At 42.0% G+C, this 17121-nt stretch overlaps 1 protein-coding gene across 1 annotated transcript in view; it reads right to left on the bottom strand.

Moving 5' to 3' along the window:
- Window positions 1-250: 250 nt before the first annotated feature.
- PRPF31 (pre-mRNA processing factor 31) overlaps window positions 251-17121 on the bottom strand; it is a 74028-nt gene continuing 57157 nt past the window's right edge. Inside the window, exons 11-15 of the mRNA XM_018569774.1 lie at window positions 13471-13598; window positions 13314-13386; window positions 6397-6525; window positions 5882-5980; window positions 251-397 (exon numbers count right to left, since the gene is read on the bottom strand). Coding sequence (XP_018425276.1) covers window positions 272-397; window positions 5882-5980; window positions 6397-6525; window positions 13314-13386; window positions 13471-13598 — 555 coding nt within the window. The 3' untranslated portion in view covers window positions 251-271. The remainder of the gene's footprint in view (window positions 398-5881; window positions 5981-6396; window positions 6526-13313; window positions 13387-13470; window positions 13599-17121) is intronic.

Genomic DNA, 17121 nt, shown 5'->3' with positions numbered 1-17121 from the left:
AGTACCAATGTCTAATTTGACCATTAGTACCAATGTATACCATGCCAGCCCCAACAGCCTGTCCACCCGATCCACAATGTGTCTAACCCGAGTGTTCGGTAAACAGCATACTATTCAATGATCATGCTCCCGATTTTTAGAGCACACTGCCATTTATTCTCTTGTACAAACAGTAAAAGTTAAAAAAAAAAAATATACAAAAGTCTGTGTTCCACGAAACATAAAACTCGGTGGTTGCTTTCATGTTGGATCCGTTATGCAGGCCTGAAAGTTACTGTGTCATTGTCCCACTCTTTTCATTCTTCACTTTAAGGAACTCTGCCATGCTGGAGAAATATTTTTGATTGGCTTCTGCCACCTTCTTCTCTGCAGCTTGTGGATTTACAATCTCCAGACCCTACAGGAGAAACAGAAATTAATGAATGTTCAATGTGTGCAAAATAAGGTGCTTCTACTACACAATACAGAAGAATGCCAGTTTACTTTTAAAACAGTATAAAAATGCCAGGGCCAGGGTCAGTCCTCTGTCTGTAGAAAATCCTCAGTAGTATTGCACACAATGGCTGCTGCCTTGACAAAATAGAGGGAGTTAGGCTGTTCCAGATTCACACAGAATAGCAGCCTGGCACAAAACAACATCCCTCCGTCTTTGTCAACACATCCACAAAATCTGCACAATCCTGCTGAAGGTTTTATGGAACAGAGTCTGCATTTAACAGTGAATGGAAAAATGCTATACTATGGAGGTACTGTCTGTCCGATTAAAAAAAAAAAAGAGAATAACTTATTTTGGACTGTAAAACCCTTTTCTCCAAGTTCATAAAGGGACACAGAAGATGATTCAACATCATCCTGTGGATTTTTTGGTGCCATGCAGAAGGACGACGTTAAATAAAATAGCAATCCATAGAATACACAGTCAACAAGCCCAAAAAACAACCACATGAACATGAGCTGCATCCCTCAAGGAGTAAATGATTTTATGGATAGTATGAAAAAAAATAAATAGATTTTCTCTATTCATTCAGGAACGCAGTCAATGATCTACGATCATAAGGCCCAAGGGACCTGCATAAGCATAACTCAAGGAGGGGCAGACATGCACACCAAGAAAGCCCCCTCCCTAAAACAGGTGAATTACACCACAACCTGCAAAACCTTGCTTTCGAAAAAGGGTATACAACAATGCAGCTACATCTACTTTTTTTTCCAAAATTTTGTTCAATTTCCATTGTTTTTGAATTCATAAAGAATAAGTGCCGAGATGACAGCCAACAGTAAAAGATTAACAATGCGGTTTACTCATCTATCTATGCCTTCCAGAGCGGAGGGAAGGGGAAGAGCGAGAAGAAGGGTAGGGGAACAGTGAGATGGGGAGTTGGGAAGTGGTTGATGCCTTGTGACCACATAAAAGGTCTATAATAAGGATATAATCCAAGGGAGGAAATGCAGGGATGGGAAAGATGATGTTTGTTAGAGAGGGAACCAGCATCCGAGGGAAGGCTGGGTGTTAGGAGTAAGAAGCCAGGAGAGGCAAGTAGGGAGAAGGAGACAGGGAAGGGTAAGGAGGAGAGGTGAATGGGTGGGGACCACTGAGGGAAATGAGTAAACCCTACGGTGAATGTAGTATAGAAGAAGGAAGACATAGGGGGAGGGAGGTGAGAAAAGAGTCAAGGAAGGAGAACTAAAGAGGAGAGGAAATTGGGATGGAAAGGGGGGAGAAGTCAGGAAGAAACCTCAGTAAGAGCCCGCCAAGAAGCATTTGCCTTTCTCAGAAAAGAGGAAGTATATCCAATAAATGACATGTAATGCTGAATAGGTCAGATGTGTTTTTTGGAATGAGTCAGGTCGTTAATTTTCCTGATGTCCTTCACTTTATTGAGCCACAAGAAGGAGGACAGAGACTTAAAAGAGAACTATGGGGTAAGTGTTCTTCCCAATAGTTCTCTTAAGGGTCACGGGAGGACATATACTAGCATCTTCCCGTGACCCAAAGCTCAGAATATCGCAAGCTACATCTCGCGGTATACTGAGACCGCCGCAGCCGGACAGACCTTGACATTACTGTCGAGATCCACCCAGCTGCGTGAGTGATAGCTGGCTCTGCCTATCTAGAGGCAGAGCCAGCTGTACCCGCGCCCTCCCACATCCGTTCCTCCAGTCAGCACTGGAGGATCGGAGCGGGGAAATCCCTGCAGGGAGCCGTGACTGACGGTCACGGCTCGATGCAGGGAGATCGAGAAGCGAGCGACTGTATGTGCTCGCTCACTTCCCAATCTATTGAGCCGACGTGACAGTTTCATTGTCACACGTCGGCTCTAACTATGAGGATGAGTGATTTTCACTTTTAACCCTATAGAAAGAGTTTAGCCACCTTTTAAAGAAGTCTTAGGACTAATTTCCGATTTTCGTAGCATTGAGTTGGTATGTAAAAGGAAGGTTTGAAAGGGATATTGTAGTCCACAAGTCACAGTATAAAGACACAGGTCCATCAAGTTCAACCTGTGTGTGTCTGTGTGTGATTGTGCGTGTGTATACAAGAGTCCCTGTGTGGTCTAGTTTTTAACAGTACATGTACCCCTGTATGTTATGTGAAGTCCTCCTCGAGCATCATAAGTTCAAGCTCTTCTAATTTATTGGCCAGACTTCTCGCGTTCGTGTACATACATTCAATTCCTGTCTTATGAGACAAATGTTTACTTGATATTGGTTGGCCAGGCTTAATTATATTATTTATTGCCATCGGATTTGCTATATTCACTGCTTTTGCACTAATGACTGGAGTGAGCCCACTAATTTTTAATAATTTCCTCTTTATTATTTGAATTTATTATAGGGTTTTTATTAATTAAATTTAATGTTTTTATGCCCTCCCCCCCCATTATCTAGTTTAAAAGCTCCTCCAGTCTTTCTACCATTTTTCCCCCCAGGAATGCTGCACCTTTCCCATTAAGATGCAGCCCGTCTCGGCTGAAGAGCCGATAGCCGACTGCGAAGTCAGCCCAGTTCTCCAGGAAAACGGTCTCTGAGGAATGTATCTAAATGATTTTTGAACAATTCAATACTATCTGTTGATGCCACTGCTGGTGGCAACGAGTTCCTAAATGTAACTGCTCTAACTGAAAAGAATCCCCTACGCCCTTTATGGTTAAATCTTTTTTCCACCAATTTTAGGTGGTGGCCTCTTAGTCTTTGTAATGGATTTACTGTAAAAAGTTTATTGCTGATGTTGTCGTCATCACCACTAAACATTTTGTGCATCAAAATCATGCCCCCCCTTAATCGCCTCACTTCTAGTGTGAACAAGTTTAAATTTGGCAGATGTTTCTGACCCTGTGCTAAAAGTTCAACAATTTTGTTCAGGACCAGAAGATGTAAGATGGGAGGAGGGTTCCCCGCCCACATCTTTAGTAATGGTCTGAAAATGGACGGTAGGGAACTTATCGATTCTGGGTGTCATTCTGTACTAGAGTGTTAGGATTTTATAGTTTGATTTTTGTTCTCTTGGAAAAATCCTCTTTCCTGACACAAGCATGGCATCATACTGATGGACTAACTTCTCCCTCACGAAATAGGATAGGATAGACCAGGGCTCAAAATTTCAAGTCTTAAGAGTCACTAGCCACCAGTTGCCCCACCTAACCCTCACCCTGCCCCGGCCTTAACTCCGCCCCTAAACACACCCTCTTAAATAATCTCATGATAATGCTTATCTTATGATAGTTGCCACTTGTAAACGGCAGATTAGGGATTCCTGCTGCAGGAAAACGCAAGTTCCTGGGACAGGAATCCCTAATCACACCTGAAATATACTATAGGTGTGAATGGTGCCTAATATACACATACACTAAAGGCGGCAGGTGTATGGGCAGCGTGCGACCCCTTCTACTGTAAGGTCGTACGACTTTCATCTTCCAGGCACGCTGGAAAACCTGCTGAAAACCGCACGATTTTTGGCGGGTTGGTCTATCACCCCCAGATAACCAGGCATCGATCCTGCTCACATACATTCTTTCTTTCTTTCGGCCGGAGCCCAGAACTGTCTGACACAGATGCAGACCGTGGAGCTGCTCCCGCAAAGTCAGGTACGCGGTCTGCGACCGTGTGCCTGATATGTCAGCTGGCTGTGGGCCACATAGTACCTGGCTCCCTTTTTTGTTCCCCCATCTTTAGACCTCCTTGGTACAGGGCACTAAACGCATCTACAGGGGGTCTCTGTCTGGTGGTGGTCTCTGGGATCAGCAGAAATTGCGTTGTCTCCAAGCGTGGTAGCTGGAATGCAAAGTGTGCATCCCAGCCTTTCTATTTCCTCCTCCCAGTTCTCGCTTTACCGAGCCTCGCTTTCAGATGGCTGTGAGCATGCATGATGACATCATCCGTATAGATTCTCTGATTGGCAGAGATCCGGGAAGCCTCTGTGGCTCGTTGGGGGGGCTATGGAGTTTCTGGTGATGGAAGGGCAGGGATTTCTTTGTCTCTCTATTTAAATGGGCAGGGGTTCAATCAGCTGCTGCTGCTCAGCCTCCAGAATCTGCGCCTGTTGGTCTTCTGCTGACCTTGCTTGCAAGCATATCTCTGCTTCCCCTTCCATTGCATGATCATGCTGATGGTTTTGGGTCAATTTTTAATTTTTTTTTTAGCCCTGCCATCTGACAGTTTGTTGTTTTGCTGCCTTACTTGTCCTATAGTGTCTGAACCACCACCTCTATATACACATTATCTTTTTAAATGGGAGAACTTGCACAATTGGTGGCTGACTAAATACTTTTTTGCCCCACTGTATATATATATATACACACATATACATACACATTAAAACCACATTAAAACCACATTAAAACAGGGATGCACAAATCCCAGGATCCCCGCAGCCAATGCTCCATAAAAATTACAGCTGCCGCCTAACGTTTGAGTTTTTCTCTAGTCTAGTCTTGGAGCTGGAAAAGTATCAGTACTTGTACCAAGTACGGTACTTGGTATCCGAAAATCCCTAGTATTTGGTTTTGTTCGCCATTTACAATTTAATGTGCCAAGAAACCAGGTAACTGTACTGAAATATCATATACCCTTCCACCATCTTACCCCACACTCCTTTTCATTGGGTGGGGTGGGCACAGAGGCACCTTCCAGGGGATCCACAAAAAGCTGCTGGAACGCTCCCTTTCCATCAAAGTATCAAAGACCAGATTGCTTCCAAACCCAAAATGCATCCTAATGTATCCCTATGCTATTTTTGGCCTCTGTTCACACCAGCGTGGTTCGTTCCAGACCAGACCAGAAAAATACTGCATGCCTCATTTTGTCTGGTCTGGAATGCACTGGAACAGCGGGCAGGTTCACACCATTTTCTGGACCAGATCTGGTCTGGAAAATGGTATTAACCTGCCCTTACAGTTGCTATTATAATCTGTGTTTATATATTTTCTATAATTATTGCACTCTCTGTTTCTTTCATTAAAAATTATATTCAACATTGTTTTATTCAATTTGTTAAGCTTTATCGATAAAGCTTAACAAATTCTAAAGTTCTAATCAGAACTTAGAGTTTTTCCCCTTTGAAGAACGCTAGCATACTTTAAACTCCATTTCATTTCTGTAGCTGCTGACCTGTACTAAAGATCAGAATTTCAAGACAGTGAGTGGTATGTGTTTCAGTTAAACACTTTGTGGCAGCTATGGTTTGTGTGTAAAGGGTTAACTCCAGAGGTAACCAACTCCAGTGATGGTCACTCAGTTTGCTGGTCCTCCTCATTGTCACACCAACCGTTGTATTAATTAGGAAAAGGAAATGTGTGTGTTGTGTCGCTAAAAACACTGATGTTGAACTGCATTTATTTCATTTGAATGCACGGCCAAAGGAGGTTGTAAGTGCAAAACTCACCTGAAGAGGTGTGAAGGCTACACTGGACGCTGTACCTGAAGACCGGTCTCTGATAGTAGACTTGCCTCCATAAACCATACTTTGCTTCTGTAATGTGCGCTGTAAGAAGAACCAAAAGTGTGGAACATTAATTTAATTTAAGGGAAAACATTTATTTTAAATTTTTGTTTTAAAATCAGCCAAAAACATTTCAGATACATTAAAACAAGAGTGTGCAAAGTGTTCATTTTCTTTAAAAGGCAGCCCAAACCTGAGTAGAAAAACCTCCCCCTTACCAGCATGCAAGAAACCCTGTGTGGGGTAGTGTTTGTTCTGAAGAGGTCAGACACACCCCTTCCTTAGTCAAAGATAGACCTCTCCAAACAGCAAAGTTCATGCTCCCTCTTGACTGGAGCGCTCTCGCTCTAAGCATTTCGGTGAAAAATATAAAACATATGTGGTACTCAAACTTACCACTGCCATATCATATCTCCTCCATACACACATGCAATGAAAACCCTCACGTTTTAGTTTACCTGCAACGTTTTGGAGATTTTGGCCTTTGTAGCTTCATTGACCTGAGCCTGACGTATTCTTCCACTTCCAGATTTTCCAAGATGCCCCAAACTGAAACCTAGATCTTCTTGATATGCATCTTCTTCTATCTAATAAAGAGGCATTATTTATCACATATGCACAAACAGTATAGCCTTTTAATCAAAAACCTGAAGGCATTTCCAGCTTTTAATCTCTTACTGATCTGGTCAAGTTATTTACAGCAAACCTTGACCATGAAATTCATAATGCTGCCGACATTGAGTATTTGGGCAAGTACTCATACTCTCCCAAAGGCTCCAATACCAGATCTTCCGGTCAGAAGCAGCATTGCTGGTAGAACTGAATTTTTTTCTGTCTTTATTTACAAGCCGTCACTAGATTTACCCGTTTTACATATTGATTGTATGTTTCCATGTTCTTTTACCAGTTTCATCCCACCTTGTTTTGTTAATAAAGCAACAAGATTTCATCCAGTCTGGCTTATTGCAGAATAGGAGGGTTTAGCTGCATGTTGAGCTATACACATAGACTACAAAGTATGTGCAGCAGGGACAGAACACCTAGTGTCCATTTCTCCCAATGGTAGCAGTATAACCTTAGGTCTCAAAAATCTTCAGAGCTGTGTCCCTCAATGAACAATAGAGAAATTTATTTTTTTAAATGCAAGCAGTGCAAGTACCTAAATTTGACTTGGTACCAGCAACAAAACCTCTCTCATACCTGTATTTTATGTTTTCCTGGCTTTAATTTTATATGTGTAGGCTGTAAAAAGTTGTGATTATCTTTTGTTCATCTTTTCTTTAGCATACTCTCAAGGTTGTATGCCACTCTATTATACATAGGTGTCCATTTATAACCAATTTTCAGAGTCAATCGCCCTACAAATCTTTCTAAACATTCGTTCTGTGTGAAAAGACACAAAAATGAATGTTCTTGGATATATCTTCTTTTCCGATCAATGGTATGTAATGCACTAGTGCATTTTGGCCACTAGATGGAGCTGAGTATAGGAGGAAATAGTTAATATGTTGGCAGAGGTACCTGCTCTCGGGCTGCTCAGTTATGACCTTCCCTTTGTTTTATTCTGTGCTGAATTACTAACACATGCTACACAACTACATGGAGACAGATATAAACCTGTTTTGTATGTCTCTACTCCCTTGAACTCAGTCCTTAATGGCCTCCCTACTTGTGTGCGTGCTATGCCGGCATGCGCTCTCCTACTGGAGAGAATATTACATATACAGGTGAAACTTGATTAGAATATCGTGCAAAGTTCATTTATTTCACTAATGCAACTTAAAAGGTGAAACTAATATATGAGATAGTTCAAGATGTGATTTCTCATAATTGTGATGATTATGGCTTACAGCTCATGAAAACCCCAAGAACCCCAAATCCACAACCTCAAAAAAGTAGATTATTACATGCAATCAATAAAACAAGGATTGTACATAGAACAATATTGGACCTCTGAAAAGTACAAGCAGTACTTGGTTTGGGCCCCTTTTGCAGCACTTACTGCAATTACTTTTGCACGATATTCTAAATTATTCGAGTTTCACCTGTAGTTCTGGGACATTCCCTAATCATTATGGTCCCACACTCCATTCACCAAGTGCTAGAAAACTTTAAAACAAAATATTTGTCTATGTCCAGACTCCTTCCAATCTCACAAATCAAGAAATAAACGATAACTAATCCAGCTGTGGCCGTTACCAGCACTATGAGGGGGCTGGTAACGGCCCCACCAACATCAGCGGTCGTACTTGGAGGACCTTTCCTTATCAGCTGTCCTGGACTTCACTTGTTTTTCTCCCTGTGGATATCGTTCCACGTTACTTTTTAGCATCCAGGCCCGCCTGATTAGCCATCCATCTTCCCCCATTCTGGGTTTACTGGTTTTTTGATCCGATACCACCCAGTACCGATTACCTCCCCCTGCTCCTGAAGAAGCGCCTTAGGTGTGAAACGCGTCGAGATTTACCTTCCAAGAAATTATCACCCCTTTAAGATTGTTGCTCCCACCTGAGGTTTAGTAACTCAACCACATCCTCTCTTTTGATCTACATGTGATGTTCTTGTTATATGTATAAGATTATGAGTACATAGACCAACCTTGGTTGTGGAGCATAAGGGCTGATAGGAGGTTTTTTGTCAATCCCTGTTGTGTATATGTTTTATACATGCTTTGATGCATATCCATTGATTTTAGTCAATTGTTTAATAAATTTATACTTTTTTACATATATTGTTATAAGACTGAAGTTTATTGGTTGTGTCCCCTCTGAAGCCACTCAAAAACCCCACCTTTCTCTATCCTCTTTTTTTGTTACCATTATACCAGGGGTTGGCTTCTAGAGGGGAAGGATCTTTGCATCTCAATACGTTTTTTACTTCTTTAGAAGTGTGAAAAAAGAAGGGGGGGATGTGAAGGCGTGAGCTTCTGACACGAGATGAGGAACCCTTATGCCGTCAACAGACCCAGGCACTTGAGAAGGAAAAGGAACTGTGGAGAAAGGAGAGAGCTTCTCCTGCCGAGAAGAACCTGTGGATTTGCGGGACATGATGGTGTTTCCTGCAGGCTCTATTCCCTGTGGCGATGAAACTAGCGCATGGACTGGGCCACTTGTCCAAAGATGCAATGACTCCCTGCATAGGTAAGCTATGCATAGCCCCAGGGTTTGCTACCTTTGCTGCCTAATTCTGCGTGTCTTGCCTGACTCGTGTTCGAGGCAATCCAGGAAGAATGGTGACTGTGCCTTTGAGACACTGCCCTAAGCCTGAGTTTCCCTTTCAAAGGCTCCAGATAGATTACAGGTTACAGTTACCCAAGTGTGGATCCTATGAGTATGTTTTGGTGTGTGTTGACATGTTCTCAGCCTTTGGCTAATATACTCTTCCATCCCAGACCCTTCCTCCGTTGCAGGTACTCATTGTCTAAAGCCTGGAGAACTGATCCTTGTGAGGAAATTGACAAGACTTGGAGAAAGACGGAAACAACAGGCGAGCTTAAAGGAAAGTCCACTTGAATAAAATGCCAGACATTTAAAAAAAAATTTAAACAATTGTTGTAAATACTTGAAGGGTCAAATAGTGATTTTCTTGACTTTTGTGGCAAGAATAGGCATCTCCGTATATACAGGTATTCCTCACTTAACGACCGAGTTCCGTTCCTATGACCAGGTCGTTAAACAAATTGGTCGTTAAGTGAGGAACTCTATACAGCACTGTATTAGTACAGCACTGTATAGTGTTGCAGATGTACAGTACCGAACAGTGTACTGTACATTGGGCAATACAATACTTACTGGGACCCACAGTGAAGAATGGAGGACTTCACTTCCGCAGGTGACACGTCGCACTAACGCTAACGCGCAAGGTCGGAGGTCGATCGGAGGTCGGTCGTAAGTGCAAGTGGTCGCAAAGCAGGTAAGTCGGTAAGCGAGGAATGTCTGTATGTGGCCACCACTTGTGTATATGAGAGATGTAAATGTCTGTAGAAATTTAAGAGTGGGAAAGAAGTAGGTCCCACCCATAAATGTAAAATGATCAATTAGAAAAGAGTGAAATAACAATCCTTCTATCCAAATGGTAAACTTGTATGCAAAAAAGCAATAATGTTATTAAGCGTTGAGTGTGCTTACACCTACACCCATACACAGGTCTGATCCCAAGGATAGCTGTTCTCTCAAATTTTTCAGGCCTTAATGAACCCAAATACAAGGAGCTATTAATTTTTACAAAGGAAAAGCCTGAAGGTGGTACAGCACATATCCGCTCCCCAAGTCTACCTGAATCTAAGGTTATCCCTCATACAGGTGATGGTATAAGCAACTATTAGACATTTTTGGATGAAAAACTTAAGCCGGACCTTTTAACAAATAAGTTACACATTTGGAGTATTATGCATTAGCCTCTCATGTTTTGATCTACTATATCTTCTATAAATAAAAAAGAATTAGCTTATTTGTGGTAGTCCAGCTTATGCCTGGATGCCTGAAAACATAACTGGACTTTGTTATTTTGGTAAATTATCACCAGTCTTAGTTGTGGTGATTGACACTGCACAAAGGATGAATAATGTGCACTACCGCATTAAATTTAAAAGAGAACTCTTAACCCAGGACATAGTGTGCAGTGGCAGACCTAAGGAACAAAGGGCTTGACCCCCCCCCCCGGCAGTCTCTGCACCAAAGGAGTTTACACTCCAATGTCCCCTCAAAGGAACACACTATTTTTATTATACATTTATATAGCCGACATATACCACAGGGCTGTACAGAGCCAATCACATCAGTCTCTGTACAGAGGAGCTTACACTCTAATGAAGAATTTGACCGGCTGTAGAGGGACTACAAATCCCAGCAATACATTAAACAGCAATGCAGAATTGTATATGAATTGAACTTATGACTTAGCAATGCCCTAGACTCAAGACTGTGCGGGGTTATTGGTGGCTGTGTGCGTCACAGAAAGTGCAATATTTTATCCAAAACTGGGAGAAATATATTATAATAGATTATAATCCATTTCTTCATTTAAATGAAATGGCAGCACTGTGTGCAGTTTCTGGGCACCCCCACATCAACCCCCCTATCGACTCATTGACTTAATGTATACTCTGGAGCAATTTAGTGCTGCCAGAGCCCAAGATCATCCCGGCCACACAGTCTGAAGGGGGCAGAGCATTGACACTGTGCCCACATCAGGAGGGAAATGATCCGCAGGTGTGTCCCATATACCGCCTGCGTTGTATTCGGAGCATATAAATTGGAGGCGGTATATGGGCCCCCCACAGCAGGAGGGCAGCAGCAGCTGAGCACACTGACAGCCTCCAAGCTGCCCGGCCTGCTATATGCCACCGAAGAGGCAATTACCTCCACGCCTCCCAGTCCAGTCGGCCCCTATCAGTGCCCTCCCCTGCCGAGTCTTGGCCACTGGGGCGGCTGCACTGCTGGTAGGTCTGCCCCTGATAGTGTGGTTCTGGTGTTCCCCTCATGGTCAGGTTAGGCAACAGAAACAATGAAAAACAATAATAATTACATCACAATTTTTAGATGAGGTCATTAACTGTATTGTTACTGACCTGGGGTTATTGACTGAAGAGCCAACATAGATTAGAAAGGAAGTATTGCAGCAGGCAGTTGGGACCGCTTTAAGGGTTTGGGTTCCTTTTGGAGATTTGTTTGGGGATATTTTTGGCTGGTTTAAAAAGATAGGTATTATTGCTTATGTTGTTTATTTTTCTTGCAGTGAAAAGTGTGATGTGCTGCTGCAACTCTCTGGCTTCTAAATGCCTCCCAAAGAGCAAGACCAAGTCCCATTCACCCACAGTGATCAACATGCCACCTGCTGAGGATGATGGAGAGTATTTGTTCTCCAAATGAGCTTAAAGGCTTGAGGAAATGCCAACCTTGTTGGAACAAGAAGACAAAAGCCCTCCCATGGGCTCAGACTGTTCTTACAATCATAAGGAAAAATACCTCAGCCATGGACTCTTGATGTTTAAAAATAAACAAAAGTGGGAATTGTTTAAGAAGTTAGCCAGAGTAATTTTCTTATTTAGACTTACTGTTACTATGTGTTCAGCCAACTACCATATACGGTCATATAGTTTTTCTTATCTTTAAGAAATTTCACAAGTATGCTGGCTTACCTAGCATCCTGCCTGGATAAACCGCACCCTTTCTTCTAATAAACAAGAACCATTTTGCTTTTACCAAGTGTTGTTCTCCATGCATATGCATTATTCAGGAGCTTGTGTACAACAGACTTTTCCATCTTAAACAGTAGCAAAATAAAAATTATACTCTACCGATCCTCTGAGCCAGCTTGCTCTTAAACTGGTCCTTCCAGACTCCCTTCCACTCCGCTGCAACGGTCTAAGGTCCACGAGTCATCACGTTCTATACACTGTGTATAGCATGCGAAGATGCAGAGGGACACATCATCGCTAGAGTGTAGGAGGAGATAGAATGGAGGGAGCGCGGTCACAGCCTGCTGGCTCAGAGGATCGGGTGAGTATAACTTATTTTCCTCCCTAGACCAGAACGAGCAGTTAACCCTTGCAGGGCAGGGCAAGCCCCGCTTTAAGGGTTAATGAAAATTTTGCCTGGAGTTCTTCTTTAAAGTGCATTTCCACTTTCGCAGCCAAATTGGGATAACACCCATTTGATAATTGTTACATGTTCTCCTTCACATAGCATACGCTAAAAATACTTTAAACATTCTAATTGCAGTTTAAATTGCTTTACTTGGGTTAAGATTTCTTGGTTTCTTAAGGGTTAAAATGCCTACATGCTTCTCCTTCTTTGTAATGGTAGGAGGGGTTGTAAGGGGTTTGTTCACTATTTTTTTAAGAGAGAAAACCTTGGTTTGGTGAGGATTTGTACTAATTCTTGTTTGCTTCTCATGACCCATAATTTTCTAGGATATCCACTCAAATTTAGGGTGTTATTTATGAGTGCCCCCTTTTTTTTTTAGTATTCATAAAAAGGTCCTACAGGAATTTATATTCTAAAGTTTATGAAAATATGTATTACCTACTATAACTCTTATATTAACTCCCTCCGCATTTAGTCCCCATCCATATTTAGCAATCCCCTTACACAAAATTACTACAATCAAAAAATCATCTGATTCATGAAAGGGCTTAATTTGCTAGTATAAATATAATGTGTCAACAACCTCAACTTAAGTATGTTCAGTTTTTCTCTGTGTAACAAATAACTAAATTGCCCTGATTTATACAGCCTGGGGAAAGTTTCCAGCTGTTATTTTCTAAGTTGCATTGTAAAGATGTCAGCTTAAGGTCTGTAATGGACAAAACAATGTTATATTAATCTTACACAAGATTCATGAATATCTACTTACAAATGGGAGAACAACATACCTCTCCAAAGCTCATACGGTTAGCCTGTTTGCGGATTTCTGTAAGTCCCAGTCTCTCTTTCATCTTACGATATCTAAAAAAAAAGAGACAGGCATTATCATTCACATTGCTATAATTTACAGAATTTATTCTCATGTACAAAGAACAACATCCTTACCTGCGTCCACCACGTTTCTTCCTTTGTCCATCAAGTGGGGCTGGCAGAGGTTTTACTTGCTTGACAGGCGGAGGTTCTTGCCACTTATCAAACTTTCTTTCAATCTCCTCTTTTAGGTCATAACCCACCTACAAAAGTAGAAAAAGCACACAACCTCTAGATATTCAAGAGTTAACAGATATCATGTAAATTGTAAGCATTACATTTGATTTGTTTAGCTACTTCTGTTTCTGTACCTGTATGCTCCTTACAGGACCATAGCAATTTTTACATTTTAGATATGGGTGTATAGCCTTGGCAAAAATGTTGGCACTACTTATGACACCAAATATAAAAATATATGTATTAGATTTCTTTAAAAGGAGAAATATGAGATGAGTGATCTCCACTCACCTCATAGTTCTAGCCGACCTGTGACAATGAGACTGTCACAGGTCGGCTCAGCAGATCGGGAGGTGAGCGAACACATACCAGGTTCGCTCACCTCTCGATCCTGTCACGGCTCTCTGCCGTGACAGGGGGAGGGCTGGATTCCCCTCTCCCCGCTCCGATCTGCCAGCGCTGACTGGTGGAACGGACGGGGGAGGGGGCGGGTACAGCTGGCTCTGCCTCTAGATAGGCAGAGCCAGCTGTCACTCACGCAGCTGGGCGGATCCCGTCATCTACGTCGGGATCCGCTCCGGCGTCTCAGTATACCGCGAGCTGTAGCTCGCGGTATACTGAGCTTAGGGTAACGGGAGGATGCTAGTTTGTGTCCTCCCGTTACACTAAGGAGAACTATGGGGAAAAACACTGACCCCATAGTTCTCCTTTAATTTGCTTTAAGTTACATTATGTGCAGGTCAAAGGACACCTTTGATCTGCACACAAAAATGGAACTTGTGTAAATGCATTGTAACAATACAATTACCATTTTATTTATTAACCACTTCAGCTCTCACACCTGTATACCCCCCCTATGGACCAGAGAGATTTTTACTTTTCTGCTATGGGCCTACTGATTCAGCTATAACTTTTCTAAAAACTCCAGGACAAAAAAATCCTACTTAGTTCTTACTTGCTATGCAAGTTTTATGATGGGCAGGGGAGTTGTGTTTGCCATAATTAACCCTGTCTGTACACTGGAACATTTAATTATCAGTTGTGAACTACATGTGCAGAGCTGTCTGTCCTAACATTGCCATCTTTTCAAAGCAATAGAAGCTACACAGAGTGCTATGGATAATTGTACTCCACGGAAAGAACTATACATTTTTTTTAGGTATGCTGCATTGGCACACCTAACAAACATGTGGTTTGGGGTTCTCAAATTTGACTGAAAATGGAAATACACTATAATGCAGGGGTCAAAATTTCAAGTCCTGAGCTACTAGCCAGGCCTTAAGAGTTACTCGCCACCAGTTGCCCACCTAACCCCTACCCTCCTTTGGCCTTAACTCCACTCCTAAACACACCCTCTTAAATCACAGGTCTGCAAAAAATTTTTTTTCGAGAGCCGTTTTGGTTATTCGACGTAATCATTATGTTTTTTGGTGCGCTGAATCCGAAAATGACCTCCATTTTGTCATAGGACATCACGTTTCCTGACAATTTAGGTAACTATGTTAAATAAGGCAATAAATGGAAATAGACTTATAAAATTAAAGTTGTATTACAAAATTTTCATGAAAATCCTTTTTTGAACTGAAATGAGCTCACCTACACACACTAAACTCGTCTCTCTGAAGCATCCAACAGTAGTCCGCCATCATTGTAAAGCTCAATTTTCCCTGGTATCTCCTTTCCATCTCTTTAATGTCTTGGTGGAATCGTTCACCTTGTTCCTCACTCAGGGCTCCCAAATGTTCAGGAAAGTAGTCAAGGTGGGACTGGAGGAAATGCACTTTCAAACTCATCATTCAACCTAAAGCTTGAAATGCTTTTTCAGCATTCTTCTGACGTTTTTGTAGTGAGGATCTTTGTTATTGCCTAAAAATTTCTGTACGACTTCTTTAAATGCAATCCACCTTTCTTTTTGAGGATCCGTCATGGTATTGACAAACTCTTGATCAACTATAAGCCTTCTAATGTCTGGTCCGACAAACACACCTTCCTTCAATTTTGCCTCTGATAGGCATGGAAACTTGATGACCAAGTATTTGAAGCATTCTCCATCTCTTGGTAAAGTGATTTTACGAATTGCTTCATCAATCCCAATTCTATGTGGAGAGGTGGTAGAAGAACTTTATGGGAAGGTACCAAAGTTTCTCGGAGGACATTTTTTTCATCGACTGTTAGCATCCTCGGCTGCCAACTCTTCTTGGTCCAGTGATTTTGTCGGTCTCGACTGTCCCATAGACACAGAAAACAAGGGTATTTGGTATACCCAGCTTGTTGCCAGAGCAGCATGCACAAGACCTTCAAGTCCCCACACACTTGCCAACCATGGTCTTCATATTTAAGTTTACGAAGAACCAATTCCAAGTTCTCGTAGGTTTCCTTCAAGTGTACGGAATGACCTACAGGTATGGAAGCGTAAAAACCGTTGTGGAGTAAAACTGCTTTGAGACTTCTTTTTGAAGAATCTATTAAAAAAGACGCCATTGCTCTGAATCATATTGGAATTTAAATTGACCCATCAGACCTACGACATCGATGCAATAAACCAACTTGTCTCCCTGGGCGAAGTAAGGAACAAACTCCTTTTCACGATGTCTGAACCATGAAGATGACACTCCTGGCAACAATAAATTCCTGCTTTTCAGCCTTGATCCGAGTAACTCAGCGGCATCTTTGGGAAGATTCAAGTCTCTTACCAAATCATTCATCTCCTCCTGAGAAAACAATTTTGTTCTTGTATCATCTTCAAAGTCAAAACTTGATTCATCATCTGGTTCAGGTATGACTTCACCTTCATCGGAGCTAGGTATCTCTTCCAAGGTAGCAGGGGGCTTGGGTACTGGTATATCTGTGCCATGGGGGATGGGACAAATTGCTGAGTGAAGATTGGGGTATGAAATGGAATGCTTCCATTTGGAATTAAACCCTTTCACATCGCATGAACAAAAGTAACAGTCATCACTATGGTTCTTTTGCTCTCGCCATACCATAGGAATCCCATAACGGAAAGATTTTTTCTTATCCTTGAATCAGTTTCGGAGGTCCTCAACACTCCGTTTGCACACTTTATGAGGCGCCCAAACTTTATCTTGATCTCCAATTTTTAGTCCAAAGTATACTTTTTTCACAAAGTCTGTAATATTCTGCTGTTGCTTCAACACTGTATATTCACCACAGATGAAACAGACTGTCTGGCGAATTAATACACTTTCGCGGAGCCATAACATAACGGTTGAAGAATGACGAGCCAACACGAATTGCGATGAAAAAGTGTGAACACCCTAGAACCTGATGATGATGATTCGTGCACAAGTGTGGCATGCAGGAGAGAGCAGCTCTGTGTCTGTACACGAGACGTCACAGTGCTGGCCACGCCCCCTGCACTGACCGGAGCTGCTGCTATCTGCCCTGTGTCTGCCTCCCACTGGATTCTTCAGGAAAGATTAACCCCTTCTACCATTAGAACAGATTTAAAACTTGCTTATGTATATATTGCTGACCATCAGATTTACAGTGCTATTTTTTTTTTTACATAACTCGGACACACCCTTT

The sequence above is a fragment of the Nanorana parkeri genome, unplaced genomic scaffold (genome assembly GCF_000935625.1).
Source record: "Nanorana parkeri isolate BGI_ZX_2015 unplaced genomic scaffold, ASM93562v1 scaffold1393, whole genome shotgun sequence".
Taxonomy (NCBI): domain Eukaryota; kingdom Metazoa; phylum Chordata; class Amphibia; order Anura; family Dicroglossidae; genus Nanorana; species Nanorana parkeri.
This window is presented reverse-complemented; position numbering and strand designations above follow the sequence as displayed.